This window comes from Salminus brasiliensis, chromosome 15 (assembly GCF_030463535.1).
Source record: "Salminus brasiliensis chromosome 15, fSalBra1.hap2, whole genome shotgun sequence".
NCBI classification, from domain to species: Eukaryota; Metazoa; Chordata; class Actinopteri; order Characiformes; family Bryconidae; genus Salminus; species Salminus brasiliensis.
In genome coordinates, this window is record NC_132892.1 from 23,456,439 (window position 1) to 23,471,823 (window position 15,385).

At 42.5% G+C, this 15,385-nt stretch overlaps 1 protein-coding gene across 4 annotated transcripts in view; it reads left to right on the forward strand.

The window, feature by feature from the left end:
- The window catches only part of itsn1 (intersectin 1 (SH3 domain protein)), a 66,610-nt gene that overhangs the window by 25,049 nt on the left and 26,176 nt on the right, over positions 1 to 15,385 (forward strand). For all 4 annotated transcript variants that reach the window (XM_072657796.1, XM_072657798.1, XM_072657799.1 and 1 more), the window contains 12 exons: positions 60 to 248; positions 446 to 536; positions 671 to 780; positions 1,767 to 1,830; positions 2,165 to 2,302; positions 2,981 to 3,093; positions 3,221 to 3,483; positions 4,566 to 4,715; positions 4,901 to 5,041; positions 6,082 to 6,169; positions 9,302 to 9,441; positions 15,180 to 15,289. In XM_072657796.1, the coding sequence (XP_072513897.1) occupies positions 60 to 248; positions 446 to 536; positions 671 to 780; positions 1,767 to 1,830; positions 2,165 to 2,302; positions 2,981 to 3,093; positions 3,221 to 3,483; positions 4,566 to 4,715; positions 4,901 to 5,041; positions 6,082 to 6,169; positions 9,302 to 9,441; positions 15,180 to 15,289 (1,597 nt within the window). The remainder of the gene's footprint in view (positions 1 to 59; positions 249 to 445; positions 537 to 670; positions 781 to 1,766; positions 1,831 to 2,164; positions 2,303 to 2,980; positions 3,094 to 3,220; positions 3,484 to 4,565; positions 4,716 to 4,900; positions 5,042 to 6,081; positions 6,170 to 9,301; positions 9,442 to 15,179; positions 15,290 to 15,385) is intronic.

Genomic DNA, 15,385 nt, shown 5'->3' on the forward strand with positions numbered 1-15,385 from the left:
TGTGCCAATACCCATCATTCATATAAACGGAGGCCTATCTTTGGCTTTGCTGTCCATAGGAATGCCCAGTATGGGAGCCATGACGGGTTTACCAGCGGTGCCACCCATGCCCCTCCCGCCTCTTCCGCCCGGAGTGCCGGGTGTGGGCATGTCGCCCCCGCTGGTGTCGTCAGTGACCCCTCCTGTGCCTCCAATGGCCAATGGAGCCCCTTCAATGATGCAGCCCATATCAGGATTTTCTCACCAAGGTAAGTGACTGGTGGAGAACCTGCCACTGAGATAACAGTAAATAGACGCTGTTGGTCACCATGTTTGTGACTTTCGTTGGATTTCATGTATAGCTGAATACTCCATTCATTATTAGCAGAGGCTCAGCTAGCGGCTTAGTTCCATCTTATTCATTCTCTCTCTCGCGCTGTCTTGCTCCCTGTCCCCTCTTTCTCAGCTCCTCTCTCAGCCACAGCTGTCAACAAAAGCTCTTCTTTCAACCGCTCCAGTGCCAAGCTGCCCAAGGGACAGTCTTTTGAGACCCCCAGGTGAGTCTCTAGTCACCCAAGATGAACACACATACACGTACATGCGCATACACACACACACACACACACACACACACACACACACACACACACACACACACTTATTTGAAAATGCCCTCTCTATTTCCCAACAGTGCCCCTGCAGCCCCTGTGCCCGCTGATTGGGCCGTACCCCAGTCTTCACGACTAAAGTATCGCCAACTCTTCAACAGCCATGATAAGATGATGAGCGGCCATCTCACAGGTACAGACTTTAACCCTTTAACAGGCATTGTAACCACACGGTAGACCTTTTCTGATGGTGCTGAGTAGATCCACTGGGCGTAAATTGTCTGAATGTTGAGAAAAAAAAGTGTATTGGAAAATACGTGTTTGGCCTTTTGTGTTAAAAAAATGATGCTCTGCAGCTCTTAATAAGACATTTTTATTGAATGTGTGTGACCGCCCAGTTGAGTGGCCCAGTTGGGTAAACTTAAATGGAAGCTCAGCATGAACAGTTCACAATATTGCTTATTTTGCTGCTAAACTGAATTGCATGTGTTTTACCTTCAGGCATATATTTTAAATATATTTGCTCCTTATGTAATAGGATATAAGCTAGAGATACTAATTATTTCTGATCTCTTAACTGAACCTCATTGAATAACAATGTGCAATAAGTAGGTAGCTAGTTCTATTGTATAACAGCGACTGTTCTGTAGTACCCGTTAGTTGATGTCTAAAATTACCCTTACTGGGCAAGTCAACCAGCCAGTTTCCGTATTCATTTCCTGAATTTGAATGGAGTTGCTAAATGATGATGCAGGAATACAATATTTCAATAAACATGACCGTTTAAGGGTAGGGTGTTTAAGTCAACACTTGAGCTTTCCTGTTGTATTAGAGCCTGTTTTGAGAAACTGCAGGATCTCAAATGATGTGTAGTACATTAAGGTTTGTATCAGGCTGTTAATTTAGATTTTGCAATGTAATTATAGTATAAGGTTCTTATACCTCGCCCGGTTTGCACTCTTGTAATTGTGTACCAGAAGGCTGTGCACTCCAGAGTCTGTTAGAGAGTTAACTGCCTATGAAAATTGTGAGCGTGTCTGTGTGCATTGTGCTGATCAAACTGCAACCCTTCTGATGAGTCAATAAAGTGAAGTGGATGCTAAGACTCCGTTGTCAGCATTTTCAGCTCCTGTTTCATTCTGCCTCTCTCCCTCCTCTCACTGTGTTTGTTTCTCTCAGGGCCGCAGGCTAGAACTATTCTCATGCAGTCCAGTCTACCACAAGCCCAGCTGGCCACCATCTGGTGAGGATATTACTATGCACTATTTTTTTTCTCCCTCAGAAATGTTAAACGGACTATAAAAATACACTATGGACTCTGTTTATACACTCTGTTTGTCTTTCAAATAAAGACTAAGAGCTTGTCTTCAGGTTTGACATTCCTCATGACTGCATTATTGAGTATTGTAGACAGTCAGCCAGGAGGTCGCTGGTTCGGTTCCCAGTTGAATCGCAGTTGAACATTTTTAACTGTTAATTTAAACGTTTAAAAGTATGTTTTTAAACCTGTACTATTATTAGTGTCCCCAAATATGATGTTCCTGACTGATTTGCTCTCTTTGCTGTGGCTGATTTAGGAACCTGTCGGATATAGACCAGGATGGAAAGCTGACAGCCGAGGAGTTTATTTTGGCCATGCACTTAATAGACATGGCCATGTCTGGCCTGCCTCTTCCCCCTCTCCTGCCCTCTGACCTTATTCCCCCTACCTTCAGGTCAGAGCGACCACATCTCTGAACCCGTTTACATCCAGTATTAACATGCGTCTTTGTTGATCAGATCACAAGTGGTCAGAAAGAAAAGAAAAATTCAAAAGCGGTCTTTTGGCCTGTGGTTTAGCTGGCTTAAGTACACCTCTACATCTCTGTTGCTAAAATAAAATGTCCTGCAAACTCTTGCCCTATACCTATGCAGACGTTTCCAAACATTTCGATTGAACTAGAGAGGGGAGACGAGGTGAGGGACATCCTAATGTCGCCTCAGCTCTTACAGCCGGCAAGTGCAGTGGGTTCAGTGAGTCAGTGTTATCCGAGACACATCAATGCAGTCACCAATGCAGTGTGGTCATATGCATCTCTTAACCACCTCAAATTCTTCTGAGATGAATATAACCCAATTTTGACTGCTTACCGTTGACCACTAGTGCTCTGCTCACTTAAAACGCATGCTAATACCAGGTGAAAATGAGGTTCTGTGTGTCTCAACTAACCAATTGAAAAAAATATTTGCCCCAAAATGTTAACAAAACAAGAAAAAACTGTTAGTAAGGGCTTATTTGCTTAATGCAGTATAGGTGTTTGAATGATCTATTCAAGGACAAAGCATACTGTGTACATTTATGCTGGTATATGATGTTACTGTCTAAATTGGTGTGTGTGTTTGTGTGTGTGTAGGAGGGTGCGCTCTGGCAGTGGCGTCTCCTTGACCAGCATTCACCCCACAGATCAGCGGGTCCAGGAAGAGTCCGCAGAGGAAGAGGAGAAAGAGGCAGAGAAAAAACTTCCAGGTCAGGTTTCATGTCATCACGTTTTCATTCCTTTATGAACATCATGGTCCAACAATTGTCAATGTGCATAACTTCTCATCTCCTTGTCTCTTCTGTATCACTCCCTCCCCGCCTCCCACTTATGCAGTCACCTTCGAAGACAAGAAGCGGGAGAACTTTGAGCGAGGCAATCTAGAGCTTGAGAAGCGGCGGCAGGCCCTGCTGGAGCAGCAACGTAAGGAGCAGGAGCGTCTAGCAGCCCTGGAGCGAGAGGAGCAGGAGCGCAAAGAGCGTGAGCGGCAGGAGCAGGAGCGCCGACGGCAGCAGGAGCTAGAGAAGCAGCTGGAGAAGCAGAGGGAGCTGGAGAGGCAGCGAGAAGAGGAGCGACGCAAAGAGATTGAGAGGAGAGAGGTGCAGCAGAATTTTAGTGTATTTTAGGCATGAGACATTATTATGGATTAAAGAATATACGGTTGCTATCTACACAGTCCTGTCACAATATTACGACCATCTACTTAATAGTGTGACTAATGGACTGTATTAGATAACAAAAAGGTGTTATAGAGATTAACTGGATTGCTCTGTACCACTCGCCAGAGTCGTTGTTCCTCTCTGGCATCAATGATTCCTGGAGGACTGCTGTTATGTCGTTGGGAGGCACTCGTGTGCAGGAAATCCATTCTCGGAACACCGGAGGGTGGTAGCATCCTCAAAGCTGCTAACTTTGTTGACAAAGGAAAGATGTACCTAGAATGGACCTCTCACACATAGAGTGCCTCCCACGAACATAACAGTGGTGCCCTGTGGAGATTGATGGCGGTAGAGAATAACGACTACAGCAAATGGTAAAGAGCAATCAGTGTGCCACTGTGGACCAGGTAACCTTTACAATGAACACTAAATGTGGATATTCTCAATATTAGGTAATTGGTCATAGTGATCTGATATGACTGTGTACATAATGTCATTTTTAAATATTATCTGCGTCTAGATCACTTTTGGATCTTTATTATATCTATTTTTTTGAGGTTTCATGGCTTGCTTGTCTGATCACTAATGAGTCTTCCATGAAGGTCATATTTGCACAGGTGTTGCTGCACAGTAGAGCAGTGCACCACCACTCCAGAGTGCTAATCTGAAGGTATTTTGCAAGCAATAGGGATCTTAATTTGTCTTTCTTACAATCCTACGTTTGCAAATAGTTCAGTCAACACACCCTAAATCCTGTGAACTGCCATTTCTAGGTCTAGACAGCTGCTTGGGATCCAATAGATGTTTATTGTTGGGTGTGAGGAGTCAGAAGTTATTAAGCTTTAAAATGTACATCAAATGGCTCTTCCTAATGATGACCGTGAACAAGCCATAGCCCTAACAAGCTATTTATAGTCTAAAAACTCAGATCTCTTGGAGTGTGTGTATTTGTAATAGCCACATTCCTTTGTGTCTGCTAAGTCTGAGTTTTCTGACTGAACTATCCTCGTGTGTGCGCTCAGGCAGCTAAGCGGGAGCTGGAGAGGCAGCGGCAGTTGGAGTGGGAGAGGAACCGCAGGCAGGAGCTGCTGACCCAGAGGAATCGAGAGCAGGAGAACATTGTCCTGCTCAAAGCACGCAAGAAAACCCTCGAGTTTGAATTGGAGGCTCTGGTTAGCTCACCCTCAGACAGACGCACACACACACTCCTACACACATGAAATCTCATTGAACCTGCTCGGTTGTTGTCTTCTTCTTGTGTTCCTTTGAAAATTTAGATCATAGAGAAAGAATATTGCTTTTATGTGAAGATTAGGCCCATTTACTACAAAGTCTTATACTCTGTCTCTCTGTGTAGAATGATAAGAAGTCTCAGCTAGAGGGAAAGCTGCAGGACATCCGTTTCCGTCTGTCTACACAGAGGCAGGAGATCGAGAGCACCAATAAAACGCGTGAACTCCGCATTGCTGAGATCACCACCTTACAGCAGCAGCTACAGGTACCTCAGCCCTCACAGCCAGCTTACATTGCTTGCAGACTTGCCGATGTTCAGTTATAAGGAATACTTCAGTATTCAGCTTGCAGTGTTATTACGGATGCTTTGAAATATAATTGCTACACCAGTGCCATTAGGATGTCACGTTCCCACTCTTTATTTAATGTTTGTGCGGCTGTTTGTAGACCCCCCCCCCCCCCTTTTTTTTTTAATGAATGCTTTCTGCTACTTTTATTTGCACCCATTGCTGACATAGATGTGCAAATGTACACACAGAGCTTATCTAGTCTGTCAAAGAAGTACTGCCAAAAGAATAGGACTCTCTGGAGCAGCTAAACATGAACCTATGTGCACCATGCCTAATGCCAGGCGTGGGCTAGAGCGGTATAAAGCTTCCCAGCGCAGTGGGGATGGGGTGGGGAGACCTCACTGGCACTGAATGCGATCACATCAATGCTCCAGAATCTAGTAGAAAACCTTACCTGGACAGTAGAGACATGTACTCAAACAAAAGCCTTTTTTATATATAAACTCAAAATACCATTGATTTCAGGGGGAACCATAAATGAACAGGCGTCCCAATACTTTTGTTTTTATGGTGCAGTGACCACTTAAAACACTTAAATGCTGAAGTGTTTATTTCCCTTTATAATACACTATCGAGATTGTGATATTACTACATTATATTTATATATTGTCACAAACCTAATTTCATAGTACAATTTGGGCATTAATGAGCAGTTTGTTGTTGCTGCTTTGATTTTGGCAGTCTGCCTGTTTGTAATACACACTCTGTATTTATTTTCATTTTTTCACTCATGCTGCCAGACTGAGGCCTCTGAATTTCACTCTTAATAATCTGTCTCTTTCTATATGGTGTTTGTGTTCTTTCTTTCTGTCTTTCTTTCATTCTGTCTGTCTTTCTTTCGTATGTCCTCTCTCTCTCTCTCTCTCTCTCTCTCTCTCTCTCTCTCTCTCTCTCTCTCTCTCTCTCTCTCTCTCTCTCTCTCTCTCTCTCTCTCTCTCTCTCTCTCGCTGTCTAGGAATCCCAGCAATGGTTGGGTCGGCTGATTCCTGATAAACAGTGTTTGAATGATCAGCTGAAGCAAGTGCAGCAGAACAGCCTCCATAGTAAGACACTTATCCCTGTCTTTCTCAGAGATCAGAATTTCTGTAACAGTATATTGTCACTGTCACACAAAAAACATGGATGGTAACTTTACAGGAGAAGGAAACAGCGTTCTTATGTTTCAGTGAAATTTGTCTGTATATACTGTTTAACCTTTTAAGCTTCACAGAACCATCAGCAGCTCCGGACTTGCATTCCTCCCCCTGTATGAGCTCAAACAGTGATATGTACAGTGGGGAAAAAAAGTATTTAGTCAGTCACCAATTATGCAAGTTCTCCCACTTAAAAAGATGAGAGGTCTATAATTGACCTCATAGGTAGACCTAAACTATGAGAGACAAAATGAGAAAAAAAAATCTGAAAATCACACAGTCTGATTTTTAAAGAATTTATTTGCAAATAATGGTGGAAAATAAGTATTTGGTCAATAACAAAAGTTCATATCAATACTTTGTTATATATCCTTTGTTGGCAATGACAGAGGTCAAACGTTTTCTGTAAGTCTTCACAAGGTTGGCACACACCGTTGCTGGTATTTTGGCCCGTTCCTCCATGCAGATCTCCTCTAGAGCAGTGATGTTTTGGGGCTGTCGGCGGGCAACACAGACTTTCAACTCCCTCCAAAGGTTTTCTATGGGGTTGAGATCTGGAGACTGGCTAGGCCACTCCAGGACCTTAAAATGCTTCTTACGAAGCCACTCCTTTGTTGCCCTGGCAGTGTGCTTGGGATCATTGTCATGCTGAAAGACCCAGCCATGTTTCATCTTCAATGCCCTTGCTAATGGAAGGAGGTTTACATTTAAAATCTCACAATACATGGCCCCATTCATTCTTTCATGTACACGGACCAGTCGTCCTAGTCCCTTTGCAGAGAAACAGCCCCAAAGCATGATGTTGCCACCCCCATGCTTCACAGTTGGTATGGTGTTCTTTGGATGCAACTCAGCATTCACTCTCCACAGTGAGTTGTGTTTGTACCAAACAGTTCCACTTTGGTTTCATCTGACCATAAGACATTCTCCCAATACTCTTCCAGAACATCCAAATGCTCTCTAGCAAACTTCAGACGTGCCCGGATATGTACTGGCTTAAGCAGGGAACCACGTTCTGGCACTGCAAGATCTGAGTCCCTGGCGGCGTAGTGTGTTACTGACGGTAGCCTTTGTAACGTTGGTCCCAGCTTTCTGCAGGTCATTCACTAGGTCCCCCCGTGTGGTTCTGGGATTTTTGCTCCTGTTCTTGTGATCATTTTGACCCCACGGGCTGAGATCTTGCGTGGAGCCCCTGATCGAGGGAGATTAGCAGTGGTCTTGTAGGTCTCCCATTTTCTGATTATTGCTCCCACAGTAGATTTCTTCACACCAAGCTGCTTGCCTAATGCAGATTCAGTCTTCTCAGCCTGGTGCAGGTCTACAATTTTGTTTCTGGTGTTCTTCAACAGCTCTTTGGTCTTCACCATAGTGGAGTTTAGAGTGTGACTGTTTGAGGTTGTGGGCAGGTGTCTTTTATACTGTTAACGAGTTCAAACAGGTGCCATTAATACAGGTAATGAGTGGAGGACAGAGAAGCCTCTTGAAGAAGAAATTACAGGACTGTGACAGCCAGAAATCCTGCTTGTTTGTGACCAAATACTTATTTTCCACCATTATTTACAAATAAATTCTTTAAAAATCAGACAATGTGATTTTCAGATTTATTTTTTCGCATTTTGTCTCTCATAGTTGAGGGCTACCTATGATGTCAATTACAGGCCTCTCTCATCTTTTTAAGTGGGAGAACTTGCACAATTGGTGACTGACTAAATACGTTTTTTGACTGCTTCCTCTATTGACTATCAATTTAAGTTAAAGTTAAATCAAATGAAAAACATGAAGTGAAAGAGCGGCTCCATCACCTTAACCACTTTGTGGGTTTCAGAGCCTCATGGCCTCTATTTAGTGCTCAAGATGAAGTTGTAAACTGCCTCTGCTTGGCCACCTCCACATTGTGGTTAACCAGTCAGCCTGTCCCTTTCATCATTGTGGTTCCTGGGTTGTGTACAACAATGATATTACAACAGATGTCAACAGGGTTAGATGCAAAAAAAAAAGTGATGGCAGTCACAGTTTTCAAAAGATATCTGCATGTTCAGTATCTTTAATCATACAATGCTCTTAACAGTACAAGTACAGTACAGTGTCCCAGGGTGGTTTCATTCAACTTGAGTTTGTGGAGGGATATTTTTAAGGCATCCAGAATACACAAGTCCGTACCCAGGACCGTTTCTGGGCTTGTTTAGGGGAGGAGCTCATTATCACTGGTTTGCTTTCACAAAGGAAAAATTCCAGACCCGTGGCTCAATTGTGCAATTCCAAATGTCAGTTTTCTGTAAAATGTTTAGCAAAATGGTAGGACTAGGTTTATCAGTTTATTGATATTTTTTGTTTTTTATTTATTTGCGCCTTATTTTCATTGGATACAAACAGTCATGTGGAAAAAAATTAACCGATCACGCAACCCCACACACAGCAGATAGCATCCACACCTGCAGTGGACCGCACCAGAGTCTGCTTAAAGAGAACCCCTGCCCACTGGTTTCAGAAGGGTCAAAGATTGGTGTTCTGGACCTTTCCAGGGCTGGAAAACAGCTTTCACTGTTGACCAAATGTACTAAACTGTCAGAGCAAATGGACCTCTGTGAAAATGCCATAATTTGAATTCCCAGTTTACACATTTGACACCAGTGCTAGAAATGTTAATAAAGCCTTACACTCTAAATTGACAATACCTAGTACTCAGATTGTTTAGAGTATTTGTAAGGTTTAGGTGGCTATACAACATATGGAGAACTACTTTTGAAAGGTGGCTGAATGGTTAGAACCTGTTATCTTATCAAAAACTCTTGATCTATATGCAACAAAACTATATTTTAATGTTTTCTTTGAGCACATAACTATTACTTTGGTAAATCTTTGATCGGAACTTGGTACATAGAAAGTAACAGTAAATTAGTTACAAAGGCACTATGTTGATCTAGATAAACAGGTGGTTACAGCCAAGTTCGACAGCTTTTAAATGCATAACGGAGCTTGGACTGTTACAGCAGGTTTGTTTCTAATAAAGGAGTTAATAACTGCCTTGATTGTGTGTTATAGGGGACTCGCTGTCCAGCTTGCAGAGAGCCGTGGAGATGAAGGAAGTGACCAGGCAGCAGCTCCGGGAGCAGCTGGATGCCGTGGAGAAAGAGACGCGGTCCAAACTGCTGGAGATAGATGCCTTCAACACACAGCTGAAGGTGCTGACCAAATTCACTCGTAGTACACAAATGTGTATGTAAATGGACAGCTAAGCAGATAGGTCCAGACACAGGCAGGCCTCCAAGCTCACACACAACAGAGTTCAGCTGTGTTGGCTTCTTGAATAATGTTTTTGTTCTGCACTCCTATGTGGGTTTGTGTGGGAGAGGAATGAAAAGTGTTCTCTGAATATTTTTAAAGGTGTTTACCTTACCACAATTTCACTTTCACAGAGTAAAGACTATGGCCTGGCTGAATGTCACTGGTTTTAAGAAGCTAAAAAATCTCTTAATAGTTTTTGCTGATGGATTTAACCAGATTTAACCAGGTTAAATTGTTAGTTCAGGTAAATAGTGCTTGACTGACTGAGTGATGCTGTGAATTTCCAGATATGGTTGTCCGATGTCAGTTTTTAAAGCAGCAGAAAATTAAACAGTTCTAAATAATATAAAAATGGGAGCATGGGGGTGAGGGTTGTCTGTGTTTCTAGCAAAAGATTTGAAGATTTATTTACTATTTGTAGTCATCTTTAGTGGATAAACAATTTCCAGATATCGGAAACGTTGAAAGAACCTGCATTGAAAATGAAGTAAATTTAGTGAAAATAAGTTTAGTGTCATGTGACCAGTTTCCCCTCACACTTATAGAAAACAAAACGCTGTGTCCAAATCCAAAACAGCATAGTAAATAGTGCAGAAAAAGTATTAGTAAGCGAAATGTAAAAGTGCGTATATAACTGATACAAACAGAGAGAGAGAGCGCACTGTAGCCACTCTAAATGGAAGGTTCTCAAACAGCTCAAAGGGATTGGATCTTTTGCTTAATGGCTCTAATGGAAAGAAAATAAACTAAAACAATGTTCTTAGCAGATTATGCAGACATAGTGGAAGCCAAAAGTATTGAATTTACCACATACAACATTACATACAACATAAAAGTGCAGATGAAAAATCATGCTAAACACAACATTTTTGTATCAGTAAACTAAACTTTCTTTGGAAGAAATTACATAAACATGTTAATATTCTTTATTGCACAGAAAGTTCATGGAGCTAGAGCTAGTTCAAAGAGCTAGTGAGATGGTGAACTGAACACTTGCATTCCTCTCTCACTGTATTTGACTGTTGCTCACTCTTTCTTGCCCCTTGGTCATCATCAACTTCATCCTCATCTTCATGTTGGACCTCATTCCTGGCCATTTGCCTACCCAATTTCTCCGTTTTTGTCTCTACCATATCCGTATGGCTTGGCTGGTCTCCCTTACCCTGGTCTCCTCCCCCCAACCCCCCCCACCCCATGCAATGTCCTGCCCTGGTTTGTACAGTCTTTGGGGCTGTTCTATCAGGCCCACACTACCCGGATCGAGAACCTCAGGCTGGAACTACTTCTAGAGGAGCAGAGGGGGCGACAGGTAGTCAACCAAGACCTGCTTGTACCCCACCCCAAAAACTTCAACCACAACTACCAGCACCAGACTACCCTCCTGCCCCTTTACTCACCTGCACTGTTCTGTCTGCTGCCCTCTGCAGAAGAGGTTGCAGTTGTGTATCATCTCAGCATTCCTGGCTGTCTTTTATGGCCTTTACTAAGCTAACAATTCCACTCATTTGACAGTTGGTGAAGGAATAATCAAGCGTTTTTCAGCTTCATCGCCATCTGCTGCATCTGTAACGTATCAGTTACTGTGAACGGTAATTCTCCATGCATTTCCTGTACCCTTCCCATTGCTTTCCATTGGCTTATTTTAGAAGTATGTTTTGAGTCAATGGGGTTTTCTGTTATTTTTGTACAAGCAGAAGTACAAGGAAATTATTGTCCCTGGTTAAATCATATGCTACAGATGAGGCAGATAGAGATTTGGTGTGAACGCTGGTGTATTCCTTCAAAGCCTGCGGTGTGCAAAATATCTGCTCTGCCCCTTTGTGGCGCTTTGATGTGCTTCTTCAAGCCAATCTGTGATCGCTCTGTAGCAGCTTAGCGTGTTTATTAGTCACTATTAGCTGTACAAACTGTCCAGAAAAGTAGCATCTCAGCACTGGAGCTAAGCTAAGATAACTAAGAAAGATGATTTGTAATGACAGTATTGTTGTGAACCTTTCAGTTCTTGACCCCGTGACCTTTTTTTTGGTTGGCTTTGTGTCTCTTGCAGTCAGGGGGCTCGGTGGACGAGGTGCTGCTGGACTGCCTCGCGGCCCTCCTGGCCTGTTTGAAGCATTTAGACTTCTACTTCCAGGTCTCCCCATTAGCCCCTGAGCTGCAAATAAACCCCCCTGAGCCCACACACTCTTCCCCTTTTGTGTGTCTTATTGCACTCCCTTCCCCCCTCAAGCTCCTGTAGAAGGGCTTCTCAAAGCGAGCGCTGTGCTCATGCTGTGCCATTCAGTGCTGATAGAAGTTACTGCTTTACACTGATCTGGGACCTGTTCAGAGGTTACTTTTATAGTTTTAATGTCCTTCATCTTCTCTGACTGAAGTAAATCTAGCTTTAGAATGTATGTATTTAGGTCTTTTACTGAATCAGATGTCAGTCTCTGTCCTAAAGTGTGCAAATACATGAACACAGATGATCAGATAGCCATCTCTAAGGCAGTGGTAGTCTGTTCTTGTCCTAAGGGGATTGGTGTCCAGCACAGTTATGTCAATTTTCCTGCCCTGCTCAAAGACACGTTCTATAGCTGACAACAAAAAGTGAACAGAAGCCCTAAGCCAAGGGTGAGGAACTCTGTGATGGAGTCATTATTATCCAGCTAGACTATATCTAGATACTATCCAGGTATGAAGTGCATGTAATTGCTAGGTGTTAAAAGCCCCTAAGACTGCAGTTGAATAGCCGAACCCTAAGAATGGAATGGCAGCTGGTCCAAGATCAGTATAAAAGTGCAGCTTCTACTCAGACTGTAGGGTTGGCAGTCCTGCAGACTCAAATGCCGCCGCTTATCCTCCAAGCCGGCAGACGGCGCTGTACTGAATGGATTTCTGAAACCAGAGTTTCTGTATCCTGCTTGTTAGAACCCACAGCACTGAACAGTTTCAACTATTTTTATTTCACAGGCGCTTCCAGTTATTCCCTACCTTGATCCACCTCACAAAGGATGATCAGTTGATGAGATGGATGAAGGATGTTTTGCTGAGCTAAATCATTTATGCCCAAAATGAGGGATTGTCCAATAGGAGTATAATTCAGCTGTTTTCCTATTGGACAGTCCTGCTGTATGAAATACCCTCCAGGTGTGAAGTGGCCAGGAATAGTTTAAACTGTGCAGCGCAGTGGAGTCCCCAGGAGCAGAATTAAGAAACCCTGCCTTAATAAGGTCACTGTTTGCAGCAGCCTTGTGCATGAACCTGGTTGTCATTTTGCTTTAGTTACTTTGTTTTACCCCTTTGCTTCATTTCGTTTTTTTTATTTTTGGATTGTGTTGATGATGCATAATGATGCAACATGGTTTTCAAGGGTACTATTTCCTGTCTATTTAAAAGTGTGACTTGGAGGCCGTCTCACTTAGTTAGATGGTTAGTGATGAATAAGAATACACTATATGGACAAAAGTATTAGGACACCTGCTCATTTATTGTTGTTTTTTTTGTTTGTTTTTTTTTAATTCAAGGGTATTAAAAAAAAAAAAAAAAGAGAGAATATCCTGCTTTTGTTGAAGCGACTGGCTCTACTGCCCAAAGAAGGTTTTGTACTAGGTTTTAAAGCTTTGCACTGTATTTAGCCCAAGCCTGGTGTTAGGCATGGTGCCAGTAGGTTGATGTTTATCTGCTCCAGAGAGTCTTGTTCTATTGCCAGTACTTCTCTACAGGGATTAGACAAGTTACGTGTCTTCATTTTCACATCTGTGTCCGCAACCTGAAGTAGAAGGGGTGTCCACAAACATTTGGACATATAGTGTGGCTGTAGTCTAATCTTCTGGCGTGTTCTGATAGTTTTAGAACCAGCAAGGAATGAATATAGGCTTTCAGCTTTAGTTAGGACCACAAAGGTTGGTTATGGGACATCAGATATGTTTGTATGTAGAAATAACTGTGTTAACCTCCTTACTCAAATTAAATCAAGCTAGTATCTCTGTGTGATATCCTGTGCATGACTGATTATGACAAATCTGGTTCATGAGTTCTAACCAATCGCTTTCTGTGACAACACAGCCTCAATATATATATGTGTGTGTGTGTGTGTGTGTAAAAGGGAGAAAATAAGTGTATATGTGTGTGTTTGTGCACCTCTAACCTTTTGCTCTGTCTCTTCAGCCTTCTTGCCTGGTATTGAGTTGGTGGCAGTGTTTACTACCGTGCCTTTTGCTTATGTGTGAGGACTGAAATGTTAATTCATCTGAAATTTAGCCACTCTTGAACGCAAAATTGGGAGCCTATCTGTAGTCCAATCTGTCGTTTCGACCACATCAATCCACAGGGGCTGCTCTGTAATATGGCATAGTTTACCAACCTTTCTGGAAAATCATTACCTGTTGGAGGATTAGGATTACACCACATAAGCAGCAGTGTTTCTATTGGCCAGCAGAAACACAGCAGCTTCCTTTGCGTGTTCCTTGTTGCTGCAATAACCTCTATCATCTGTGACCTCTGTGGATCATGTGAAGTTACCCAGCGGGCATTGCTGCCTGCCAGTCATGAGCACATTGTTTGCACCATGTTCCATGCAAGTGTATCTCAAAGAGTAAGGTGAAACAAGCCTGATAACCAGCACTGTAAGTGGATTGATTGTCATAATAATCTGCTCATAGTTTTGGAATTCTTGATTTGTCTTTCTTTTTTAATTGCTTACGTTTTAAGAGACCGAGGTCTAAAAAATACTGTAGTCCGCAATTATACATACAGTTAGGACCATGAGTGTTTAGGCAGTGACCAATTTTTTGTAATTTTGCCTCTGCCATCCCATCTTGATTGCTTTGTTTCAAATCCAAATGTGGTGATGTATAGTGGCAATTTTCTTAATATTATATAGTATAAAATTCCTTACATTTTCACAGGCCCAAAAGTAATTAAACGGGGCCCGAGTGGTTCTGTGGACCAAGGCGGTGCCACTATGGTCCAAGAGAGCACAGTTTGAGTTGCTCTCTCAGGGGTGGGTTGACATCACTCGTAGTGTGATGTCGGTCAGCTAGAGCTGGTGGATGTTGTATTGGAGCTAGAATACTACAGGAAATACTTGTACTAGAATAACAGGAAATTAAGTGTGTGAAAAAGGTAAGAAAGGCTCATGAGCTAAAGCATATGACATTATCTGTCAAACGTGGTGTAGTTACTGTTATGGCATGAGCATAACAGATTTTGCAGAATTGCTTGGAATGTGCGTCACAGTACAGATGGACAGTTAACCCAAAACGGACCAACCCAAGAGCTTCTTAAGGAACAGAAATGAAATGTTTTCAAATAGCATTTTTCTAAACAGCCAATGCAGTAATTTTGTAAAATACCCTTGAATTAGAGCTAAAGGTCTAAACTTCAATTGTTTAATTTCTTAATTTAACCTTACTTTCAAATCTATTGTATTGTGGTGGCTTACAGAGGCAAAAGGACAAATTGTTATTGTCTAAATACTTATGTCACCCTGAACTATTTCAAACAATGAGAGTTGAACATGGAGTGCTTGCAGGGTACAGTTGCAGACATCTTAAACTTTATGTGCCTGTATGTGAGGAAGAGCGATTGTTTGGAGTCTTGTGACTCCCCTGCAATCATCCTCACCTGTCCTCTTGTATCCCATCATGCATTGCAGGAGCTCAGGGAGATCCACAACAAGCAGCAGCGGCAAAAACAGAAAGAGCTGGAGGTGGATATCATTCCGTCTCTGCCGGACACCAAGCCTGCAGAGCTGCAGGAAAGCAGGTATGTGTGTAGGGTAGGGGTTGCGCAGTGTAGTCTCAACTAACTAAATAAAACCATAAAACCTAAAGTAAATAAAACCTTTGTCTGAGAGAGATG